General features: G+C 45.4%; 3 protein-coding genes across 3 annotated transcripts; 2 read left to right on the top strand and 1 right to left on the bottom strand.

Moving 5' to 3' along the window:
* Positions 1–942: 942 nt before the first annotated feature.
* LOC128716012 (aminopeptidase N) lies at positions 943–7,236 on the bottom strand. The gene is made up of 11 exons (XM_053810936.1): positions 7,116–7,236; positions 5,178–5,276; positions 5,042–5,080; positions 4,734–4,922; positions 4,515–4,597; positions 4,162–4,343; positions 3,910–4,090; positions 2,289–3,735; positions 2,019–2,161; positions 1,180–1,944; positions 943–1,117 (listed from the first exon to the last, which is right to left on the bottom strand). Exons 1-11 carry the CDS (start codon positions 7,234–7,236, stop codon positions 971–973), a joined length of 3,396 nt encoding a protein of 1,131 aa, XP_053666911.1. The 3' UTR covers positions 943–970.
* A 3,261-nt stretch (positions 7,237–10,497) lies between these two features.
* LOC128713688 (GTP-binding protein Di-Ras2) lies at positions 10,498–12,000 on the top strand. Its single transcript, XM_053808552.1, has 5 exons — positions 10,498–10,575; positions 10,979–11,086; positions 11,188–11,373; positions 11,457–11,627; positions 11,719–12,000. The coding sequence occupies exons 1-5, from the start codon at positions 10,498–10,500 to the stop codon at positions 11,998–12,000; spliced, it is 825 nt and encodes a 274-aa protein (XP_053664527.1).
* Positions 12,001–14,100: 2,100 nt separating this feature from the next.
* Positions 14,101–20,716, top strand: LOC128711643 (heterogeneous nuclear ribonucleoprotein U-like protein 2). The gene is made up of 10 exons (XM_053806526.1): positions 14,101–14,494; positions 15,028–15,843; positions 15,905–16,800; positions 16,874–16,996; positions 17,059–17,187; positions 17,263–17,434; positions 17,504–17,972; positions 18,052–18,149; positions 18,611–18,717; positions 20,561–20,716. Exons 1-10 carry the CDS (start codon positions 14,101–14,103, stop codon positions 20,714–20,716), a joined length of 3,360 nt encoding a protein of 1,119 aa, XP_053662501.1.
* The last annotated feature ends 3,990 nt before the right edge of the window (positions 20,717–24,706 follow it).

Below are 24,706 nucleotides of genomic sequence, written 5' to 3'. Positions count from 1 at the left end.
GGAAATTACACGTTTCTGAGAGATGATAGATGCACTAAACCAATACTGAACACTGATTATTCATATATTCAACGTAAATCACTGGCTGCTGCGAAAATGGCGACATTCAGGCGAATATACACACTGAACACCGGGAACATAGGATTGTTGCTTAATGACTCATTACTAAATAGCCTTACTTCCCCGTTCATGGGCTTCTTGGTTGGTTAAATTTCCGTACTGCTGCTCCACCGGGACGATTGTCTACGGACAATCCGGCCTACGGATTCCTATTTCTAGAAGGGATGCACACATCACACACACACACACATCGTGGCGGGTGTATTCAGCACCAAACAGCCTAAATAGCTAAACGCACCAAATCAACACGCACACGCACCAATGGGGGGGTTTGCAGTTGCATTTGTGCATCCTTCAATCACTATCGTTTTTTGCGGTTTTCTGTGTCGGTATGATTTCCGTTTGGTATGGTTTTTGGTTGTCTTTTTTTTTTGTTTCGCTATGTTTCTTAATTTACTGGCGAGATATACGATATAAATTGTCGATCACACAAACTATTCTTTGCATTCTTTGGTAACTTATATGTTTGTAGAATATATATATTTACACCTATATACCTAAACGTAGACAGTGGAAGATTGAAGAACACTTCGCCTCCTGCACGCGCCGTCCTCTCTTGGTATCTATAAAAGGAGTCTTGAGATTGTACTACGATAAATGCATTCTTGCCGCGTTTTTTTGTTGTTGCTTGTCCTCGAAATTGTCCTTCGTTTTCTTCTATCTTTATGTCCGTATTTTGTTTCTATATCTCTTCTCCTAGAGCGTCAAACCTTGAAAGTAGGCATCCAAAATATATCAATAATGTAGAAGAAAGGGGGGAAAAACTGGAATGCCGCGCATTGATGAGAAAATCTTGGATTGTTGGGCGAAACGAAATCTATTCCTCTTCCCCTATTGCTCGGTGCTCTAATCAAAAGTGATATTTGCTCTCGATCCAGCTGTATATGGATGCTTGGGAGCGGCTTACCCACTCCACGTTGGCGGCCACCGTACTGAGCGTCATGTTAAGCAGCTTTAGGCCCGGCCCGTCCCCAAACCGTTCCACTAAGGATTTCAGCTGTTGGAATGAAATGTTGCGATTAGAAAAGTGTCCATGCTGGTCACGCACGATTTACGTACCTCATCGTAATCGAACTTGGTCGAACCATACTGCGTGATAGCGGAGATAACTCGAGCGAACTGCACAGTGCCACGGCCAAGCTTGGACTGGAAGTCGAACCATTTCGCCTGCAAAAACCGACATGCCATCGCACCACCAGTCGGTGTGCCGGCAATAGCGTCCAACACTTGTACGATCTCAAACACCGGAAGTGTGATGACGTGCGAGAGCAATCTGTTCTGTAGCCAAGCGTCCTTCGTAACACCGAGCGCACGTAATAACTCCATGCGCTCCTCCAACACTGAGCTCTTTTCGCGCCGTACGGCCATATAGCGATCCCAGCAGAACTGCCAGTACTGAAATTCACCCGACAGTACCGAACCGATGTACGCTACGGAGCGCAGGTTGGGAGGTATCGGTACCGAATGGGTGGTAAAGTTGGTCACCAGCCCCTTGGCAAATTTGATCGTTTCCGCTTCCTCCCAGAGTGCCGCACTGAGCATCAGGACGGGGCGCAGTAGCTTTGTTTCATCTTCGCCCGTATCTTCCCAACCGAGCACTTGGATCGACTTTTCCAAATTTTGGCGCACGTACTCCGCCAGCACAAGGTAGCACTCGGAATATTTCAGAATTTTGCGCCACTTCTCAAGGTGACTGGTGCCGAGTACGATCGGGCCCCATTCTTTTTCCTTCGGAAAATACGAAATTAGCTCCATTGCGGCGTGGCATGGTATGAGATTAGCGTGACACAGTGTGAAGATATCCGAAACCAATCCGACGCGATCCTGCAAGAAATCAAAAACATGACTCGTTTTACTGTTAGTTTTATGATGTCATGATGATGCCAAGCCTTGCTTACCTGCGTACTAAATACAGCGTTGTTGATTTGCATCTGCTCGACCAGTTTAGCCCAGTTTGCTTCATCGTATAGAACACGATAGTAGCCCGTTTGGCCGTGATTTAGTTTGATCCATTGTGCGGTATGGTTTAATGTGATTATCACTAAAACGAGAACGAGAAAAAACGAGAGATAAATATTTGTACCATTAGAGGTCCCAATAATAATCTTGATTAGATAAGGAATGTGTCATTAAAGGGTAGAACTACAGATCGTTTTTTGAGAACATACCTTCGCTCGAGTTAAGCCAGATGATTAAACTTTGTTGTTCCTTGTTTTCGATGGATGTTTCATTTGTGTTTAACACATCCGTGATGTAATGAATGGGAAAGATCCACCGTGACCCTCCATCGGCAGCACCCTTGCCCGTCGGATCGACCGGTGCGGCCGTTGTTGTGGTGGTGCGTGCGACCTCCCCTTCCAGCTCGATCTCTTCCGTCGGCTCGTCATAGATTGCCAGGTACTCGGCCGGCCGGAATCCGGTCTGTCTCACAATGAGACTGGTCCCGTTCATCGTCACGTTCAGCAGGGGGAAGGCGGCCGTGTTGGTCCATTGGTTCATCATTTCCTTCACGTACTTGCTGTTGTTAACTTGTTTCGCACAGATCGCCCACAGGTCGCTTGGTTCAGCCGTCTGAAACTGGTAGGTTTTCAGAAACTTGCCCAAACACTGCCGAAAATTTCGCTCTCCAATGGCAGACTGTAGCATCGACATCAGGGCCGCCGATTTGTCCACGTAGAATGGATCATTATTGCCGGAATCGCTCGCACCGACACTGATACTTTCCCAACCCTGCAGCGCATCAATGTCCAGCGCCTTCGTTAGCGTATCGATCAGAAAGAGTTCCTTCATCGGCCATAATGGTTGAATGGTGGCCAGCAGAAATCGGCTCAAGTACCGTATCAGACCCTCCCACAGCCATTTATGCTTCCAGGTCTTCGGTGAGATGAGTCCACCGAAGTATTGCTTCACGATGCCTTCGGAAATTTTTACCACCGACATGTGGTACTCCTTAGACGAAATGGCGGTTGGTTCGTTCAGGAAGGACGTCCGACATACGATCAAGCCAAGCGAGCTGGACAAATCGTCCAGCAGCGAGGGTAGCGCAACAAAGTCCAGCTTCGACAGAGGGTACGCCACCGATAGCCATTGCTGCAGATACTCCAAAATATCCCGTGAGGTGTGCAGAATAAACGAACCCTTGGCGATGTGAGTTTCCGGTGCGTAGAATGAATATGCCGGTGCCGTCCGTATCATTGCAGTGTCGCCGGACCACACCGCATCTTGTTCCTGCAGCACGGTTCCATTCGGCTTCGCTATTGTGGTTGACTCGGCCGCATTTATCGCTATATTGCTTTCATTCTGCGAAGGTTCCTTCGTGGGTGGTTGGTTGGTAAGCTTGAACAAATTCTTCGACAGTAACACTGCAGTCAGATGGCGGAAGGGTTTTTTGTCCGTTTTGGCCACTTTGGTGGGGGTGGATTTCCCATTTCCCATCCCAGCTCCAGTTGTGCCGGCAGATGGTTTGCCAGCCGCTGTACCCGGAGCACCGTTGCCACTTGCGTTCACTTTTTGATATTTTGCCGATGGTTCAAGCAGTTCGCGCTTAAAGTCACTGATGACCCACGAAACCGAATCCGGTGGAAGTGGCGGTGTTTCAGCAAAATCGTCTCTAAGCTGGAAGATGATACAACAATTGATAAACGTTAGCAAATTTGTTCAAATCTCTAATACGCGTAGGGATGAATGTGAGTTTTGATGGATATTGGACTTTCACGTTGTGGCACACTTCGGACTAACATAAATCGTAGATGAAATCTCACCCACAACGATACTACCCACTACACTTACCAATCCAGTTCCCATATAAAAGCCAACATCGTCCGTATCCTGTACAATAGAGTTGGACAAGCCTATGTGGAACCGATCACGGAAAAGTGATATTTTAAATGCTGCTCTCAAATGTGGCTCATCGAAACAAGGGAACGCTTTCCTGGTGCTGCCTGGTTTTAGAACCGTGGCGGCTAATGTCCTGTGGAGTTGAAAAACAAACCAGTATTAACGTCCAGCAACATGAGTTCCCAGAAAATAGACTGTTCATACTTCTTCATATCGAAATCTCCTTCGAATTGATCCAGAATCATTTTCGAGTGCCATCGTATGCTGAGCGTGTAGTTTGCCTTTTTCCGCAGCTTTTCCCGTGTCTCGATGTACAGCTGTTGGCGCGGCGTATACTCAAGCATGCGGAGAATTTTCAACGCAAATCCTTTCGGTCCCACCAATGCCTAGCGGAGAGAGAGAGAGCAGGGTGGAGTGTTTAAAAAGACAAAGTATAAAACAGTAGAATTCAATATGTATGATGCATTTCTTATGTATCGCGCAGTAAGGACGAAGGGTTCTTTTCTTTGTGAGGTGGTAAACTGAGCAAACGTAATTCAATATTGATATGGCCCTACCTTTTCGGTAATGTTGAGATCCTGTGCGTGCAAGACCACGAAGTTCGTCTCCTTCTCCACGTACAGCTCTATCGACACTTGACCTGCCGGTGTACCGTTTGCCACCCGAAACATAAAACGGTATTGCGAAGGTGTTGAATTATGGAATGAAAAATCATAAATGCAATCCATTTGATAGTTTCGAGAGAAAAAAAAAAACCGGAATCGCGGACAATTTACCTTTTACGTCTAGCGTCGTTAGATTGGGATGTATTGTTAGAATGTACCGATTTGGTTTCACGTTGTTCGGTAACGTTGGTAGCAGCCACGGGAATGGTTGGCCGTTGGTAGCGATCGGCTGAAACGGTTCCGAGCTGTTGTAACCATCCGGCACGTACCCGGGCGGTATTTTCCCCGCACATGGGCAAACTACATAATGCCCAAAGGAAGAGGGAAGGCAAAACAAACCAAAATCACCATGGTTAATACCGATATATTTGTTTTGAGTGGCTAGATGCATACATGACACGCATGTGACCGTGACCTACCTGTTTGTGGACCGGCGTACGCTATCACTAGGGCCGTTGCTACCATAGTATTCAAAAGGCAAAGGTTGAGCGTTAGAGTACTGTGCAAACGGTATGGTTGTGTAGCGGGAATCCTTGTCCCAAGTGCAATAATTACCTAGTAATGTTCCCAACACTATTGCCGTCACAAATAGTGCACGTTTCTGTGAACAAACGGCAACGCCATCGCGCACCGGTCGTGAGGAGCTGTCGCCACCTGAAAACAATAACAAAAATAATAGACAACATCAGGAAGAGAAATTGGAGGTTTCGGGAAATTTCGAGATGACAACAGCAAAAATAAATAACGCTCTCGCGGACATGATTGCCCAGTGGGTATCTCTACCTGTAAGGAATGCATCGTCGTCAGAGTCTGGCTCCGTCATGCCGATGCGCTCTCTTCGCCACGGTTTGTTGTTAGGGCCACCACTGCCAACGACCGATACTTTGACGGGGCCCCCCTTCCTTTGCTCGCCAGCCAACACGGCGGCTGCTTCCGGTACCGACGGTGGCTGTGCGGTAACGGGGTTGTGAAGTTTAAATTAAAAACCAACTACCCTGCAGGCGCCTTCACCGATGGAGAAGGGTAGGTTTGCGATTGTCGTGACCCAACGCTAATGGGGGAACGCAGCAATACAAGCTGCCTCTTCATATATTCCACTGCAAAAGCGGGCAAGGATGATGTTTCGAATGCAACAAAAGGAATTGGCGCGTATCGTTTACCACCCCACCTTCACAGCAGCAGAGTTGCGACTACTAACTGCCGCAAAAACATTCCGTACGGCGACAACTAATACTACTACCATGCACAATAACACTCTGCTGATTGCCTGACACACGATGCAAAGAAAACACAACCAACTTCTAAATTGCTTTCCGAAGAAGGGAAAAAAAGTAACGCTTGCGTTACAAAGTGACAGCTTCCGCAAGTAAATGGCGTGCAGCCTGCTATGCTGTACACCTGCTTCCAACAGCCTCTGCCCAAACACCAGCAACACTCTGGCCTGGATGGTTAGAACAAACACAATGCTTGCAGGTGCATCGTGCCACCGGAGCACTGGACGCGATATTGCCTTTTGCTAGCTCCGGACGGGGTATGTGTGCGTGGTTGAAATTACGAAATGTAACAAGCACCACCCGGAGCACACCGTACAAAGCTTATCGGTCGGCCATTGCAGTTAGGCATCGGCGTAGCACACGCGTATCAGAGCGAGCAGCAAGGTGAAAACGGACGTCTGCTGGAAACGGCACACAGCGGAACCGCTCACACACAAGCCGTACGTATTTGCTGATTAATTTTTCTCCGCTTTTCGCTGCCTGCGGGCCGACAGTGTGGTAACAGTCACAGGTAACTACTAACTCAGCAGGATGCGCTCGACTTGCTAAAACGCACACCGGATTCACAATTCACAGCGCTCGCGAGACACGGGATGCACACCGACGACCACTAGCGGCCATCCCAGTATAAATAGAAGGACGGAAAGTGTAGCGCTTGGTGCGAAGCGTTTCATTTATTTGCAGAGGACGGCTTCACTGATGATGATGATAGGGAATCTGTCAATATTTTTTCACATTTACACATCCACTGGACATGCGCACGGTGTTGGAGCCGAGAAACATTGCATGGCATGCTACGGAAGCGCCTGGTTGTGTAGTGCTTGCTGAAAGTAAATCCCGCACACTCTCGCACACATGCATGCCTGTGTGCGTTGTAATGTGACAAAGGACAACGTGCCGTTGTGTCGGTGTGTTGGTGAAAGGCAGAGCGCATATTTTTATATCACCCTTGGGGGGGGCGGAGAAGGAATTCGTCGACATTGGCAAAGTTGCGATGCTCGTCCAACGAGACGTGCATTGAGGCTACATTGAGGAATGAAATGACACTAATGAGGAAATGGCACCAATTTAGAACCTCCGGCATACTGCCGGAAGTGTGACAATACTCCCGAGCACAGGTAATTAAATGACTCGAAGCCCCCATTATTGATAGTGAAACATAGCATACTACCACACTACTAACTTCCAACCACACCAACTCGTCGGGACAGATGCTTACCGAATTTATTTATCCCGTTCCGTTTCTTGCTGTCCGTCTCGGAAAGTTTGTCCATGCCGCCCAACGGCTCCAGCTCAACGCTCTCGGCCATCGCCACCTTGTAGTCATTCCGGCGCTTCATTGTGGGACGTGTGGCGTATGTTGATGAAGTGACCGGGGTAACCTTACCGGCCTATCGTGCACACCGGTGGTGATATGTAGCAACCGACGGAAGATGTCGTCGGAAGAATTAGTTTTTTTGGACAATGGTAACCAATACACCAAACTGCAGGATTCGACGACGAAAGGCTACCGGATATCCTCCACTCTACCTTTTTATAACAGCGAGTTCAAGAGGTACGATGGCGTCAGCACGATGTGTGTGCGCTACTCACTGCTCCACTTGTTGATAAACATACGTCACGATGTCTGGCCGTTCAAAACATTGGAAAACGAATTCGCGGCGAATACTCCCGGAAGCTTCCGGATACTCCCAAACAATCACTACTACGTCACTAACGCTCTATTACCTACTGATATGCATTCGGTTCTGTCGGAAGATAAATATACGCACGGTGCGCCGCAATAACGGGATGCGCTCTAAATTCGATAATAATACTGAGGGACAGTGCACAGCAGGTAGAGACTCTTCCGGTACTAAACAGCCCCAAGTAAAGTGTTGTAAAAGGTCTTCCACGCGGTAAATCTTCGGTTCAAAACAGCCAAAAGTTGAGTATTCGATATGGTAAGCAGTAAAAAGTACTGTGTATAGAATAGAAGAGTGAGGATTTTGTGTGCGTGTGGGTGCGCGCTTTTGTTTTCCACTTGTTTTTCACATCACTCCTCGGTGGATCTTCTCCAAGTATAGTTGTTGCACTTCAATTTTTTTCCCAACCGCGTTTGTTCGCGGGAAGGCCACACAATGCACCCCAGTTCCTCAGTTGCCAAACGTGATCGAGGAATGTGACCTCGGGATGCTGACTCAATGTTTGCGAACTGCACTTGTTTCACTGGTAAAATTGGTCCTAACGGTTCCCTCGTGTCCTTGCTGGAGTTGTGAAGTCTTGCCGATTGTTGTCCTGCCTTTTGCTGTTACGGTCCCCAGCACTACACCCCGCGGTCACCCATGGTTTTCCCGTTTCGGGTGTAGCAACACTAGCGATCCTGGTCACCACCAAACGCTCGTTGACATTTCGGCAGACTGATATTGATTTATCAATAAAATGCGAAACAAACAGCGTGTGGCTGAAGGGGCGAAGCGCGTGTATGTGTGGATGGAATTTGGCAAACCGTGGCGTCCCGTGCCGCGCATGCGTCCCGTCGGCTGAAGCACTCCGGTGGATGTTGTTTGTAGCCAACAACCAGGGAAGGGGTGAAAAGACCACTGTCAGGGTTGCTGCAAAAGATGATAGCCAGCATGTAGATGTGAAATCCGTACGATTAAAGTAGCCACATTCCACCAAATGTGCAGGCTTGAGTTTAGACCAGTATGTTTAGAGTGCTTCATGCATCTTTTGCGAAGAGTGATTCACATGAATTTTAAGCGATGAGTCATTTAAATCAGGATTCGGCTCGCAAATGATTCATGAATTCTCAGATCCTGTCCCTTGGAGACCCTTGGCAGGAGCGAATTCTAAGATTCCACATTCAGTTCAAGGATTTCTTCAGATTCAGACTTTAGACATGGCGACAACATGGGCGGTTGGCTCAAAAATGGGCCTCCAAAGAGTTTGGTTCCCAAAAAAGCCCAAAAATCACTAACGAGGCATGATCTGTCACTAAGGATAACTAAGGTTTCTTGAATCTTTTAAGAGTCGATTGCTGAATGACTCCTCACTAAAGATTCATATGAATGACTGTAAGTAAGTATCTAAGAGGACGCCCATCTTTTTCCGTTTAACTTAATCAGAAACGTCCTCTATTTCCTGTTTATTGCCGTTTATGGCACTTCAAAACTGTACAATCGAAAGTGCCATAAAAGAGCATCAGGTCCTGTTTTGACGTTTGGACCAAAAATTCCCCAAAACATAAAGATACTCGCAGCGCACTCCTATTTTATCGGGAGAGATAAGAGCACGGCATCCAACGACTTATCCACCGTCCCAACCGGGTGCGAGAGCAGTAACGATCGAGGTGTGCGCCTATTTTGGGTTGGAAAACGCTCTCCCTGTCGCTATATTGCAGGCCCGCGGATTAGAGCGTGATGGATGGATGGAGCTGGCGAACGCAGATGAAAAACTGCGGATACTCGCCCGTTAACCATCGATTGTTTCTCCTGCGTGCAGAATTGTCAAATGAGTATATTTTGTTTGGTTTTGTGCAGGAAGGGACGGCAAAGAGAGATAAGGGCGAGACCAGCTACAGGAGACAGTTCGGAGGGTGGCAAACTGTAAATAGAGCAGGGAGTGAAATTCGACGCTGTCAGTTTTTGCTCCAACCGAGCGCATTCATTTTCGCCATAAACGTTCCGTTCCGTCGTGGAACGCCTGGATACAGGCAAAAGCGTTCTGTTGTGTGTTGTGCCCAGCGTAGTGAGCCGTGCGTTGTGTGTGGTGTTTTGTTTCGCGGCAGCTTCCGAAAAAACCTCCCACCACTCCCCAAGTTTAGCCCAACCTACACACATTTTCGACCACTCGACCATCCAAACACACATACACATCCGTATGCACGTACACATACAGTAGCGTGCACGCACGTACCGCCACACAAACAGACACACACACGCATTCGATCCGAAACGCCAGAATGGTAATGTGAGGTAGGAAAAACACGGTCCAAGCAGGCACACACAGGCAAAGTAGGTGGCAAACCCACGGTTGTGTCGCGGCGCTACAGTCGACTAGCGAGGGAAAACGCATAAAGTTGAGAGATACGGCAAATGTAAACGAAACCGCAGTTCGTCCTCAAACAAACATCGAATTTTCTTGTTTTGTTTTTTGGCTAATATATTATCCATCGTTGTTGCTGCCCGCGTTGCGAAAAAGCATTGTGATGTTTGTCGTGTTTGTACAAATGTTGTTGATAGTGTGAGCACAGTAGGCGTGGAGGAACGAACGAAGACGAGGGAGAGTCGCGATTTGTTGCCAGTTCTTAAAGCGATAGCGAGTTCTTGTTAGGGTTATTATATATTATATACATACTACAGTATACACCATATATATATATACACATATATACATACACACAAACACACACCAAACACGCACTAGGATACGCACGCACCAGTGTCCCGCTCCCGCTAGTTTTCCCTCCCCTCGGAACAAAGTACACGCGAGTGTTTTCTGTGACTGGAAATAGTAGCCAGCTCCCCCCCACGAAAGAGCAACAAACAAGCAACAACTACCCTTTTGTTTGTTACAAATCCAACGAACGAACGAACGAATCAACAAACAAATCCACCAAGATGGGCGAAATGGATAGGAATAACAAGAAAATTTTACAAAACATCAAAATGCCCGAGCAAAGCAATGACTACCGAGTGGTACGGCCCGTAATGTATAAATTCCCCGTCCCCATCCATTTTCCGTGTTCTGGCCTCCCTCATCCACCAGCCACCCACCAACCTTAGTGGTCCTCACTGGGTAGCGTTCTCAATGCCGCCCGTCCCCACCCCCTTTAAGGTGTGCAGGCGCGGCATGGAACGTTCCTGTCCTGCGAGGTGCACCTAGAGGCAATGTTTAAAGCATTTCGGTTTATCTTTTCGTTTTTGGTTCGGTCTTTCTGATTGCATGCAATACCTTAAGTGCCTAGTTCGCATATGTACTAAGAGCAAATGTTGTGTGTTTGTTTGTGTGTGTGTGTGTGTGTGTGGGGGGGGGGGTGTGCGTGTGTTCCTTTCCGTTTCATGTTCCGACTCGCTTGGACGGATGTGCGCATCCTTGAAGGTGGTGTTCGGTGCCGGAGGTGTTGGCAAAAGCTCGCTGGTACTGCGATTCATCAAGGGAACATTCCGTGAAAGCTACATCCCCACCATCGAGGACACGTATCGGCAGGTAAGGGAGCGGAAGCAGCACCTGCTCCGAGCCGGCACACAGTTGCTGGTAGACAGTCTGTCGATGTGCACTGTCACTGATTCCATGTTGTGCATTTCCAGGTGATAAGCTGCAATAAAAACATATGCACACTGCAAATCACCGACACGACCGGTTCGCATCAGTTTCCGGCAATGCAGCGGCTGTCCATCACGAAGGGTCACGCATTCATACTGGTGTACTCCGTCTGTTCGAAACAGAGCCTTGAGGAGCTCCGACCAATTTGGAGCTTAATCCGGGAGCTAAAGGTAAGAAACAGGGCTACTGCGGTGGACCAACGCACCTTGCTGGGGCATGCTGCAGTACTCTAGCCCGTATCCCATTTTTGCAGGGCGAAGAAATATCCCAGATACCTGTAATGCTGGTCGGCAACAAATGTGATGAAAGTGAAGACTTACGGGAGGTGACCAACATCGAAGGTCAAACGGAAGCCGCTACCTGGGGCGTCTCGTTCATGGAAACGTCTGCCAAAGAAAACCACAATGTTACCGAACTGTTTCAGGTAAATGGTACCACGAAGCGAAACGAGACTAGCCGAAAAGCTCGACACCAGGCATTCGTTTGGTTTAACTTGAAACTTTTCTCATCGACAGGAACTACTCAATATGGAAAAGAACCGAAACGTATCACTGCAGCTCGATGGGAAGAACAAAAAGAAGAACAAAAAGAAAATGATGAAAGAGCAGGCAAAGGAGGAAAAGCTGCTGAAGGAGAAGAAGGAAAAACAGATGCAACGGGAAAAGGAAAAGGGCAAAGAGAAGGACAAAGACAAGGAAAAGCAAACGAAAGAGAAGGACAAAGGGAAGGAGGGGAAGGAGCCGGCACCGGCCGGCGAAGGGAGCGGCACACTGAAGGAAAAGTGTAAAGTGATGTGAAAAGCCGGTGCAAATACCGGCCACTAGAGCGCGACTAGAGACGACCATTGCGATTATTATGACGGCACGCTTAAACTCAAGGCAAATGATCAAGGCGGACGAGGACGCGCGATCCGAAACTCGTTATATTATTGATATTATATGAAAAAGCCAGCAAATTTGCGGACGGACATGAATCGAGTAATTGCACACCCAAACAAAACAGCATGACACACGACACACAGCTATACAAACAAAAAAAAAGGATGAGGAATAATACTGTACATACAGCTGCAGCGATGTGCAAGGGTTAACGGCGAAAAGGACAAATTACAAATGGCCAACAGGAAAGCAGACACTTTAGGCAATCGAGACAAAATGGGAAACCGGAAACGTAACGGTTCGTGTCCGTTTTTTTTGGGGCGCCCCATTGCCCCCCTCCGTATCCAACAAAAAAACCAGCCTCTGCGGTGCGGAAGCGCTACATTCCACTCTAAATACTTATATATGAAATTTAAAACGTATCGCGCGTATGCAACAAGCAATCGACATGATAGTGGGACACGAAATGGGGGTTGTACGGGAAGGTGGACAAAACATTGCATGATGAGCATTTGGTTCGGGAATATTATTCTTACGACAGTATTTCATATATATACACACACAAACACACACCTCCCCCCTCAAAAAAAAAAAAACAAGAACAAAATACCAATTCTCTTAGCTATATCTCTTAGCTTACCAAATAATACACACGAATCGAATAGACGCTTAACTGAAGTGCACTAGATATAAAGAAGTAAAAAAAAAAACGCAACCGTAGGAAAATTAACAATAACAATGAATTATATTTTGCTTCAAATAACAAATAATAAATCGTTGAGATAATCACTAGTGGTGAGACCCGTTACTAACCGTGTGCCATAGCCCAGCTTGCCGAAACAAAACAGTAGTCAGACAGAGTAGTAGTAAAGAAACATACGTGTCAAGTACATGTACGTATAGTGTGTTTTTTTTTATTTCGTTTTTTTACATTTTAGACCAGAGTTTGCGAGGTGCACATTGTGTTTTTTTCTATGTTCCTTTAGATAGTTTGTCCTTAGTTTGGCTGCGAGAAGCGTCGTCTTATAGGCACAATTGAACTGTTTTGCTTCCACTTCCTCGTGCTCGTTTTGCGCAATCACAGTTACAGGTTAATTGAAGCTTTAATAAAGCTTTTGGTATATTTACAAACTAACATTTCTGCCCGTATGAGTTTTTTTTACGTGTGTGACCATTTTGTGCATCTTTATTCAACTTCGTTTTCGATATGCGTTTCGTTTTATGTATGTCAACGTAAAGTATACGATCTTCGACATGTGTCGGTCCACTGGTGTGATAAATGTCGCGGAAAGTACCTAGTGCTCTACGAGCTATACGATTATATAGTTGTTTAAAATCTTATGCGCTATACATAAGATTTTATACATATACGTTTAAAATCTTATGCGCTATACATAACACTTTACTGGCAAGCTTCTCCTATCGAGACCAATTCTCTGATAGATTCTGCAATAGTCTATTTTTAGGACTCTGGGAAATCCACTGGGATGCCCAGGTGCCCCTTCTTTTAACAACAATATGGAATACAGCATCAAAGAAGTAGAAATGCTGTGCGCAAACTCTATCAATGTTGCATGATTTAAATGAAATATTGAAGCAAATTATATTAGCACGCAATACGGCGGTTAATAAAATATAGCACATCGAAAGAACAGATGCTTAAAAGTGAAAACGAGATCAGCTAAACATTATTACAATTAACAAGTGGATTACCCCCTTCGAGCCGTTGCTGTGGGACGGACGCAGCCAAAATTTGAATTTTGGCTTCATTCGCCGCGCCTCCCAGTACGAACTATGGGCTTATTTTGTGCATTTGTCCACACTCCTTCCTGACAGACGTCATTGAGGGGCTGTCATAAAAAAATAGACAAAAGTTCAGTTCTACACACTTTGATCAGTGTGCGTGGTTTGGAATTTTGCGAACAAGATTTTCTGCGCCAAGTTTTTCGCCCGTGAGAGTGTCTTTTCCCTCGTTTTCCGTGCAGTGTCGAGTATTCGCGTGAACAAAGACGCCCAGCAATGGATCTTGCCAAACTCAAGGTGGCCGACCTAAAGGCCGAGCTTGCGGCGAGAAATTTGGATACCAAAGGCGTGAAAGCGGTGCTATTGGAGCGCTTGAAGGAAGCGATCGAACGCGAAACCAACGCAGCCGCCAACGTCGACCTGACCAGCCAACAACAGTATCTGGCACAGCAGCAGCAGCAACATCAACAACAGTTGCTGCTGCAACAACAGCTGCAAGCGCAGCAGCAATTGCAAGCGCAGCAGCAGTTGCACGCCCAGCAGCAACTTTTTATTCAACAGCAACAACTTCTGCAACAGCAGCAGCAGCAGCAGCAACTACAGCAGCAAAATGTGCTAGTTGCTGAGCCGCTACCCCAAGAGCAGACGATAGAGGATTTGTCCATGTCAAGTGAGTGCATTTGTGTTGTCGGATTTGGATCGATAGCTAATATATTCAGCGCGATTTCTCGCTCCCTGGTGTGTAATCAGAGCTGTGAGTGCGGATAGCGCGCCATTTTGTTTGTGAAGGGAAAAAGTTACTCGTTCCCGCTTGCGCGTCCAATCGCCTTTCTCGCTCGCACTTACTCCACACTCACACTAGCGCACGTTTTTAAAGCGCCGTCGTGTCTGTTTTTCGACGCCGGAGAAAGTGTGCGTAAACACGGTCCATTTTTTTTTTTGTTGGTGGCAAGTAGGCAAACGGTGTGCTCATTCCGCGGTATGTACGAATATTGCGGGAACAGGAAATCGAACAACTTGTAAACAATTCATCGTAGCGTTTGGAGTAATGAACTTTTTGTTGTGATATGTTTATGCTCTTCTTTACTTTAATGACTGTATTTGTTTCAAAAGCGTCAAATGCAAGAATGAAAATACGAGCGACAGCGGACGAAAAAAAAAATGTCTAGTGAGTTGAATATTTAATAATATTTTTGATTTTAGGCAAGCGGGTGGATACACCGGTTCGGCGACGAAGCACCAGACGTTCCATGACACGATCGCCGTCACCGCCCAACAGCTCCGCGGACAATCCACACGGTTCGCTAATGGGAAGCGCACGCAAGCGGGGCCGATCGCGTTCGATGACAAAATCACCGTCTCCTCAGCGACTTACCAGCGAAGCACCATGTCTTGCATCGGTACAAGAGGAGGAACCGGAGCCAGTGTTGGAAGCGACAGAGCACCGATTAGCAGAACCTACGCCTGAACCAACTCAGCTTACGCCCGACGATAGCTACACTATGGCACCTGTCGTCGAAGCACCTCCAGCTCTATCATATGAGGAACCTGTCGAAGAACCGGAACTACTGGAACCGGTACCGGCAGCAGTTGCATCATCCGCAATGGAAGTTGAAGAAGCGGAATCAATTGCACCAGCTGAAATGGTTGAAAAGAGTGAAGCAGTCGAAAAGGAGGTTACTTTGCCCACGCCTGAATCGACGGACGCGTTGGAGACAGAAAAACTTTCCACCCAGCCCGGAACAGAGCAAGACTCAAAGGAAGATAATCAGCAGGGTAAAGCTGAAGAAGAACCTTCCAAGGCTGCCGAAACAAGCGAATCGGATGCTAAACCTGCATCGGCTTCAACAAACGCTGCGGAAACTGTTACAAGCGATACATCAAAGGCCGGAGCAACGAAAACCGAAAAGAAGCCAAACGCTCAGCAACAAGCCCAGAATAATATGGTTGAGTTCGTGACGGAAGAAGTGGAACCACAGCTGTCCGCAGAAGCCGATGATACGTTCACACTAAGCTGGTGTAAGCAACACGATCACATTACATTGCGTACAGATTACATTGTTCCATTCTCTTATTACAGATGATTCCGATTTGAATTTAACCATCGATCATAAAGATTTGCTATCGGCAAAACCTCTTTCGGACGGTATATTTGGCCTAGTGTGGGCTGGAGTTCGTGCTAGCCGCGGTGTCACTGGCGGGAGGGTGTTCTATGAAGTATTAGTAGCGGACGAGTTGCAACCCGCTACCAAATCACCGCTGGTGCCGGAAGGCGAATCATCTACACCGGAAATGCGAATAGGCTGGTCAACTTTGGTGCAAAACGAACGGCAGCTTGGCGAAACGGATCATTCGTACGGATATTCTAGCTGCGGAAAGAAGGTAGCCGGTGGCAACTTTGAGCAGTACGGTGTAGCGTACGGGAAGAATGACGTCGTGGGCGTTTACTTGGATATGGAAGCATCGCCATGTGAAATGCAGTTTACGGTTAACCGTATACGACAAGGGCCAGCGTTCGAATTCGAAAAGGAAGCGTTAAATGGCCGCGCTCTTTTCCCGCATGTATACGCTAAAAACCTATCGTTCAAAGTAAACTTTGGCACGGTGGAGGATGGTTTTCCGTTGACGGTGAAGAAAGCTGCCGCTACAGTCACACCGCCGGCAACCGAAACGGGCGACAAAGATGCAAAACAAACTAGCGACTCAAGCGCTACCAAGGAGGAAGGAAGGGAAGACGATGCGAAGGAAGGCGACGATTCTGTTCCAAAGGAAGAAACAAAATCGGAGGATACCGGCAAGGTGGAGGAAGTTGTACAGATGGAGGAAGCGGAAAACACGACAACCTCAACCGATGAACCAGTTGCTGAAAAAGTACCTTTTGACGAGGAGTTTAAATTCCTGAACAGCTTCGTCAAGGAGAATGAAGCTTGCGTTGTCGACGGTTTGAAGGGACCATCGACTAGGGATAGTTGCGAGGTAAGTTCATCCCCTCGGAACCGTTTGGTGCATGAAAGTATTGTTTTTGTACTGTTTTCGCTTTTCATTACAGCTTGTAATGATGATTGGACTTCCCGGAAGTGGCAAAACCACATGGGTACAAAACTATCTGAAGGAAAATCCAGACAGTTCGTTTACTTTACTGAGTATCGATAGTTTGCTACAGAATATGAAGGTGAGCTGAACTTTGGATGCATCTGAGAATTGTTGCTTACCATTCTACTGTTCTTAATCTAGGTGTTGGGCAAGGAGCGGGATCCTTCGAATACTCCACAGTGGCAAAAAGTGGTGGAGCAACTGTCACGAAACATGGCACGGTTAATCGAGATAGCTTGCAAACGCCGGAGACACATCCTCATCGATCAGGTATGTGTGACGAAATAATGAGATTTGTTCCAACCCATCACCAAACTAATTACGCATCGAATTGTTCTATTCCAGACGAATGTATTTGCATCGGAGCAAAAGCGACGTTTGAAAGGATTCGGAGGATTTAAGACACGCCGTGCGGTGGCGGTGGTACCGAACCTGGAGGAATACAACCGACGGTATGAATTAAAAGTTGCCAAATACGGCAAGGAAGTACCTGAAACGACTCTTAACACAATGAAGGGTAAGTACAGCACGATGAGGATTGTTACATTGTACTGATCATCATATTGGTTTTGTTTCGCGTCTGTAGCAAACATTTTTGTACCATCGCTAGTACAAAACTGGTACACGGAAATTGTATTTACCGAGCTCGCGGAAACGGAAGCACAGGAAATGATCAAGAAGATGAACGAGGAGGGTCGTAAATTGCTGCCACCACGAAGAAACCGTGCTAATCAGTCGAACCGACAGAAGCATAATAACAACGCCAACAGTAACTACACCTCGCGCTGGAATCACAACCGTCCGCAAGGTGGAGGGCAACAGTACGGCAAGAATCGGTACGGCAACAATGCCGGCGGTGGCAGTGGCGGATACAACCGCTACGGAAACAAACCCAACGACAGTGTTGGTCAGTATGGACATCATCGTTCCGGGGATTACCGTAGTGGAAATGGGTACGGCCGCCGCGACGATCATCATCATCGTGGAGGAAGCTACGGTTCCGGTGGAAACCGGTACGATTCATGGAACCGTAACAGCGGCGGTGGCGGTGGAGGGTAAGAACGACAAACTAAAAGGGAAAAACTAGCATGAGTGTGATGATACTAATCGGTGCAATTGTTTTGTTTTGAATAGATATTACAATGATCGCGGATATTCCAACCGTGGTTATAATCAGCAGCAGCAGGATCATTCCAGTAATCGATATGATGCACGTCGTCGTGATCGGCGGGGTAAGTGTTGGCTCCTTTAAAACCCATTTAGGGATTTTCTCGACTTTAATTTACCCATATACTGTGTTGGGCATGCTAGTAATGCTACCTATCAATCTAATTTGTCAACTATTGAAATGCTTACACATCGAACTTGTGCTACTTCATTCCCGAAGGAGTGAATTATTCTATCGAACTTATGTGGAACTTCTGTGGAATTTCTAATAGAGATAAAAGCGAGGAAAGCAGCACACACACACCTAAGACGAAATTCGCTGCAAAAGCAATAGAAGATCGGCGTGTCTCTTAGCTTTGATTTAGACTCAGCCAACAATGTGTTGTGTTGTTTTGTTTTGTGCAACACTGTATTAGATAAATCACTTTTTATTTTACTTTTTCATGTTATGAGTACTTTTAATTATATGCTACAATTTGTTTGTTTGCTGTTTGCTTATCTGTGCATTTTGTGGGTTGTTTTACAGGATATAATAATGGTTCGGGATGGAACACACAAGGAGGGCAATCGCAGCAATGGAACAATAGCTACCCGAAATCGGGCAGCTCCGAATCCTGGTACTTATGGTGGCAGGTGAGTTGTTCGATTAAATAAATTACACGCTCCGCGTTTCGCTCCTTTCCAAAACAGCTGACCAATAATGCTTGGATGTACATACAACGCTGCCCAAAAGGTGCAATAATCGGTAGAAAAATATTAAAACTCTCTGGTATATTGAATCATTCGCACTACAATCGTTTGTATGTGCATTCAAACATGTCAGCTTTACCGTTACCGTTAAATGACGTTAAATTTTACGCGCGTACTACAATGTCCATTCTATGTTGCTGTGCATTTAGGATCATTAACGCCACTGAAGGAAGGCAAACGCGCGCATAGTGCTTTGACTGTGCCCACTCCCCCTCCCGAGGATTAGATATAGTGTAACACAGCCCCACACACACTGACTGACTGAATGCGAATGAATGATCCTATCCACCACCGAATCCGACGGCGAATGGAAGCGTACTTTAGTGTGTGTTTACTTTAGATGTAGATGCGGTGTGTTTACATGATTGCATTCGCTGATTGCGATTCGTTTTTTAAATCACGAAAGAGAGGGGAGAGCGAGAGAGAAAGAGAGAGATAGAGATAGAGGGAGGGAGTGACGGAACAAACAAAAAGTAATAAATGCTGCTCAGAGCTCGTCCTTATCTTTCCTTTTTTCCCGGATCCCTCGATCAGTAGTGACGAAACATGTTGCACGTGTGGGGTGGGGTTTTCGCGACAAACGCGCGGACCCCGGTTAAAGTAATGAAGGTTAGAGCATAGAAACACACATAAGCTAATGCACACTCGGCAATGTTTAAAACAACCCTCCTCCCTCCATTGTAATGTTATGTTTTGTTCATACAACTGTTCGTCATGAGTCTTCGTCAGACCGAGCGTTCCATTAATCAGCCTGAGCACGAGCACGCACACCAACCGTAATCGCTTCGTATCATCCCATATCACCATCATCATGGTCATCGTCACGATCATCGCCATCCCGTACACAGGCTCTCTCTCTCTACAGTCAGTCAGCGTATAAAACAACCTTCACACATCATATTCATCTCGCTTCCAATCGTACGATCGCGATCTGTCGCACTGATTTCGTGAAGCCTATTAAATGAATGAAAGGATGCTTGACTACCGATTTCTTATCTGAGTCGAAGAAGAAGGAGCAAAGAAAACGAAAAAAGAACAAAATGAGAGAATATGTGAAATGTAAAAACTGTACGCACACACCACCATCAACCACACCAATGAACATGTGTGTCAACCTGACTCCAACTTTCTTCCTGTCCACCGTGACAGTGGAAAGGTAAGGATCATGTTGTGCCTACCAGTATCTTAATGTTTGTTTGGTTTCTGTTTTGCCTAATTTGTGCATTGTGATATATATATCCTTTTTATTTCATTGGTTCGCGTAACAGCATCGAAATCCGTATCCGAGCATTAGTATATTAGCATTAACTTTGTTTTGCCATTGACATTAAGCGAACCCCTTACCGACTCATACCATTTACATAAGGTTGTTTTGTTTAGCTAAAAGTGTGATTAAGGAAAAGGCTCATGCTTCTTAACAAACTGTTTTCTATTCTTTAACGATCATATTATACGTGTGGATAGGGAAGTATGAGGGTTCAAGAAAAAAAATGGTGGCTGCTTCCTCTGTTCTCTCTGCTCTGGCTCTCTCACACTGTGTACTGGGGTAGACTGGGCTTAAAGAATGCGCTTTCCTTGCAACATACGAAGACATTTTTCATCCAAAATCTTGTTTTTTATTGTTTTTGTTTTTGTACTTCATTTCTACCTCATCTGACTGTAAAGTGGACCAGTGCCGTGTAACAATCAATGCTTATTTACCATTTCTCGTTATCGTATTTTGCAGTCCAACCTGAACGATCTGCTCGCACCGAACGGTAGCAATGGTGGGGCGGATGGGTCTGCCGCTGGCGCCGCCGCCGCCTCATCGTCCCAGTGGAATCAGTACGGGAGCAATGCGCATCAATCCTCATCGTACGGAAACTATCATTCGAAGGGATAAAGCAATTCGTAAGCGTTTACCGGTACACCCCGGGGTTATAGGGATTTGCTTCCGTTCCGCAGCTCTTAGACAGGTGGTTTTTTTTACTTTTTACACTAACTGAACCTGAGACGTAACTTTAATGTAGTGTAAATTAAATTAGTAAGTTAGGTGAATTTTTCTTTCATTAACATACACACAACACAAACACAAATAAATTAGTACAGCTTTTCCCACACACATACACACATGACAACACATGCATTCATATACGAGACAGCGCTTGCAGTTCGTTATGTTTAAGGTTCGTTATGCACATTTAAAATCCCCCCCCCAAAAGGAAAACACACACACACGGCCCGTGAAGATGGCAAAGAGACATACTACTCACACAAAAGGTTTAGGCAATGGTAGTGAGATAAATTTAAGAGTGCACGGAAATTCGATTTTAAGGATAAAGAATGAGTCGAGCCTGAAGGAAGTCATATATATGGTGGATAATGGATAATTTATGTGTAATACGTTTGTTTACAATACCTAAGAAGAAAAAAAAAGCTCGATGTTCAACATTAGTGCGGTAAGAATCGGATTGTAAGCGTTGCAATGGTTTTTCCCTTTGTTCGTTCGATTTAGTTGACAACACTTTAATGAGCCCGGGAAGCGTTCTTATTTCTTGAACGGTTTGACTGGAGGGCGCCCTTCAAGCCTTTTATTTTCTCTTTATTTCGTAACAAGGATTTACGTATAGATTTTTTTTTGTATAGTAACACAACGAACTATGTTAAAACATGTATCGTATTCTTCGTTCTTTTTCGTTTTAGTTTCATAAGTTTTATTGTTTTTAGCGTTAGGGTGTGCTACCTATCCTCCCAAACGTGGAAATGCTAGGTAGCATATGAACTCCTCAAGCGAGCGATAGGATTTCGCCGTACTTTATTTTATTGTTTTCCATCTTCATGCCCTTCTCATCACCATTCATCTTAGGCGCGCGGTCTGATTAACAACGTAAGAGGTATTATTGCGAAAATGGCTCCACAGGCCTTACTTTATTAACTATAACGGTAGCACTGAAATTGAAACAGATGAAATGTAAAGGTACGAAGAGGAAAATAGTCGCGACAAAACAAAAAGAATCAACATTAGTCCGTTTTGTTTTTTCATTAGGCAAAAAGGCTACAAAAGGATTATTAAATTTAGTCAAACAAATGTGTAATACAAAAAAAAACACATACAACAGCGATTGTATGAAATAGAACGTAACACTACTTTTTGGCGTGCATTAACCCATGAAAATGAAAAGAAAAGAAAAAAAAAGCAAATCCTTCTTGCATGTATCTCCTTATGGTTGCAAACTGACACAACACCCCCGCCCCCTTAAACATGGCTTGTCGAACCGATTGTTTCCCAACGGAAATTGTATCAAAACCACAAACGGAAAGAGAAGTTTTGTATCATGCATCGCGGTTTGAGTAATCGTAGTAGGCTATGAAGTTTAATTACATGAAGAAGAGTCTCTCACGTCGTTCGCTTAAGTACTGACGTGCAACTGCGTAGCTGCGTGCTTGGATACAGAAACCCGTCAAATGGAACATTTTGTTTGAGAAACATGATTAGGGGGGATGGCGGCATGTATAACAAAAGCGTACAGTTGCGTAAATCATATGCTAAACTTAGAGAAAAATAGATTGTTTTTGATTGGAAAATGAAGAACAAAATATAACAACAACAAAAAAAAAACACGGATCGTTGCGAGTTATATGTGCAAAGATAAGGTGTAACCCATTTTGATTGCAACTTTGCTGACATTTGCAAGTACAACCGATAACACAACTAAAGAAATCTAACACGCCCAACTTGTCTCGCTATCCACTGTCTATATACTTAAGGTACAAATAAATGACAAAACTGTCCATATTACCTATATTTCATCAAACCGGGGAGATGTAGTGTCTGCTTGGTAATAATGAGAAAGAATGATCTTTCTTAGCGTTGTGTATCACGAATGTTTAAATTCCCCCACCCCCGCTCCTTTCTTTCACCTCAAGTGTATCGATTAATTGGGTGGCCAATTGGTCAACAAAATTCACCCCCCAACACAAACCATTTCCATCGGTCGTCATTGACCAATATTTCTAAACGTTCCCCGCCCCGATTGCATAACGTGCGCCTTCGTTGTTTCAATCAAGATGCTCCGAGGTCGAAAATAGCTCACGCAGTGATCCATATATATGAACCCCGTCCACACGCCGGTTAGTTCCATCAGACACATGCGGGAGAGTTGGGGCGCTGTGTGAGAGCGTGTGTTAAACTGATCCTCTTTGCAATCCTATTTCACTAACGCCATTACCCCCACGTTCTACTTGCCCGTATGTGTAACGAACGACGGTGCACGCATGGTGTTTCATGAAAACGAACAAATTATGTTTGCTATCAGCTTTTTAGCGCCGAGAGCTCACGCACATACACATCGGGCGTGTGTATAATCACACTAGGGGCGATATGTTTATTTGTTTACGTTTCGTTGTAGAATAGTGTTGTTAATATTGCTATTCATAACGGAAGCTGAATAGTTTCCGAGTGTTGTGTCTTTTCCGAAGAGTCATATGTATTTACAGTCCTCCTCATAAATGCTCAAACACTCATGAATCGCTAAGGAATTATGAGCAACTGGATGATGAATCTTTGAAAAGACGTAAATTTTCCGGGATTTATGACTCTTTGAGAATTCGTGAATCTATTTCACGCTGCACTACAGTTTATCCTTATATTAAATTCGATTACTTTTCTTTATTTTCTTAACTTACCTTGGCTTAACCGACTATTACAGTAGTGATGTTGAGATACGCGCTAGGATTTTCGTTGCCAACCGATCTTTACCTGTAGAACAACCTCGATAGGCCTGCCATTCCTGGCTTTCTTTAGCTTTATCTACCCATAGCTGGATAGTCTCTAGAGCTCTACGAGCTATACGAGAAACTCACTGTCATACAGCGGTATTCGACTCGTCAGGCTTCCGGTGGGCTGATCATGTCATGAGAATGACACCGGATGACTGTACATGGAGGTGTGGTAAGTTCAAATTGAGATTCAGTGGCGCCCTGGAACGATTCAGAGGAATCCTACAGCAGGCCATGACTGGTCCTATCATGTGAAGACCGGTACCGTACACCACCGGGCCGCTTCGAAGCTGGAACTAGAGACTATCTTATATACTTCCAGTACTCAACATACAAACCTCTTTGTCCAATCAGGACACCAAAGACTCTGTTCCGGAACTGACGGTATCCTTTTAGCCGCATTCGAGAGAAAGACACTCAGAGGGGGTTATTTGGTTTGGTATGTGTGAAAGGGGTGCTCCACAAGCTCACTGTTATACGACCACTAATTCATTGTTATACAGCGACTAGCTCACTGCTATGCAACGACCAACTCACTGTTATACAACGGTGAACTCATTGTTGTGCAGCGACGAACTCACTGTTATACAGTGAATTAGACTCGCCCAGCTGCAGTGTGCCAGTCACGCCATGAGAATGACACCGGACGATCAGAAAGCTCATAAGCTCCGTTTAAGATCAACCACATGGACAGAGGAGGTTTGGTAGCCTACAAAATGGAGTCGTTGATGCGTCCGCCAGAAAGGCCGCAATATTGCGGAGCGGTATAGAAGACTTTCATTAGCTTAACTAAAATGTATTGCCATAAAAATGAGATAAACGAGCATGTGTAACCAAAAAAAAACTAAAATAAGTAAACGGATAGAACGCACTAAAATATGCTTGGCTGCTTTTCAGTTACACAATGAACGAGTTTATTGAGATTATTAAATGCTATTCAGCAAGCTGCATCTCGTATAACCAGATTATTTAATATGTTTGTTTTGTTGCTGTTGCTGTTGTTTCATCCCATTTTGTTTAGTTTACATCGTTTTGTTACTGCATAGGTTGCTTTGTTTGCTTCGCTATTGTTCGTTTTTGTTTGCTCTGTCTCCGCCTCCGTCTCTCTCTCTCT

This window comes from Anopheles marshallii, chromosome 3 (genome assembly GCF_943734725.1).
Source record: "Anopheles marshallii chromosome 3, idAnoMarsDA_429_01, whole genome shotgun sequence".
Lineage (NCBI taxonomy): Eukaryota > Metazoa > Arthropoda > Insecta > Diptera > Culicidae > Anopheles > Anopheles marshallii.
Note: the sequence above shows the minus strand (reverse complement) of the source record. Positions and strands in the feature narration are given on the sequence as shown.

Coding starts and splice junctions, on each gene's coding strand:
- LOC128716012 (XM_053810936.1), bottom strand. CDS start 7,236: ATGAAGCGCCGGAATGACTACAAGGTGGCGATGGCCGAGAGCGTTGAG. Junction 5,277..7,115: donor GAACGGGATAAATAAATTCG/GTAAGCATCTGT, acceptor TATTGTTTTCAG/GTGGCGACAGCTCCTCACGA. Junction 4,923..5,041: donor GTACGCCGGTCCACAAACAG/GTAGGTCACGGT, acceptor GGCATTATGTAG/TTTGCCCATGTGCGGGGAAA.
- LOC128711643 (XM_053806526.1), top strand. CDS start 14,101: ATGGATCTTGCCAAACTCAAGGTGGCCGACCTAAAGGCCGAGCTTGCG. Junction 14,495..15,027: donor AGAGGATTTGTCCATGTCAA/GTGAGTGCATTT, acceptor TTTTGATTTTAG/GCAAGCGGGTGGATACACCG. Junction 17,188..17,262: donor GACACATCCTCATCGATCAG/GTATGTGTGACG, acceptor GTTCTATTCCAG/ACGAATGTATTTGCATCGGA.
- LOC128713688 (XM_053808552.1), top strand. CDS start 10,498: ATGGGCGAAATGGATAGGAATAACAAGAAAATTTTACAAAACATCAAA. Junction 10,576..10,978: donor AAAGCAATGACTACCGAGTG/GTACGGCCCGTA, acceptor GCATCCTTGAAG/GTGGTGTTCGGTGCCGGAGG. Junction 11,628..11,718: donor ATGTTACCGAACTGTTTCAG/GTAAATGGTACC, acceptor TCTCATCGACAG/GAACTACTCAATATGGAAAA.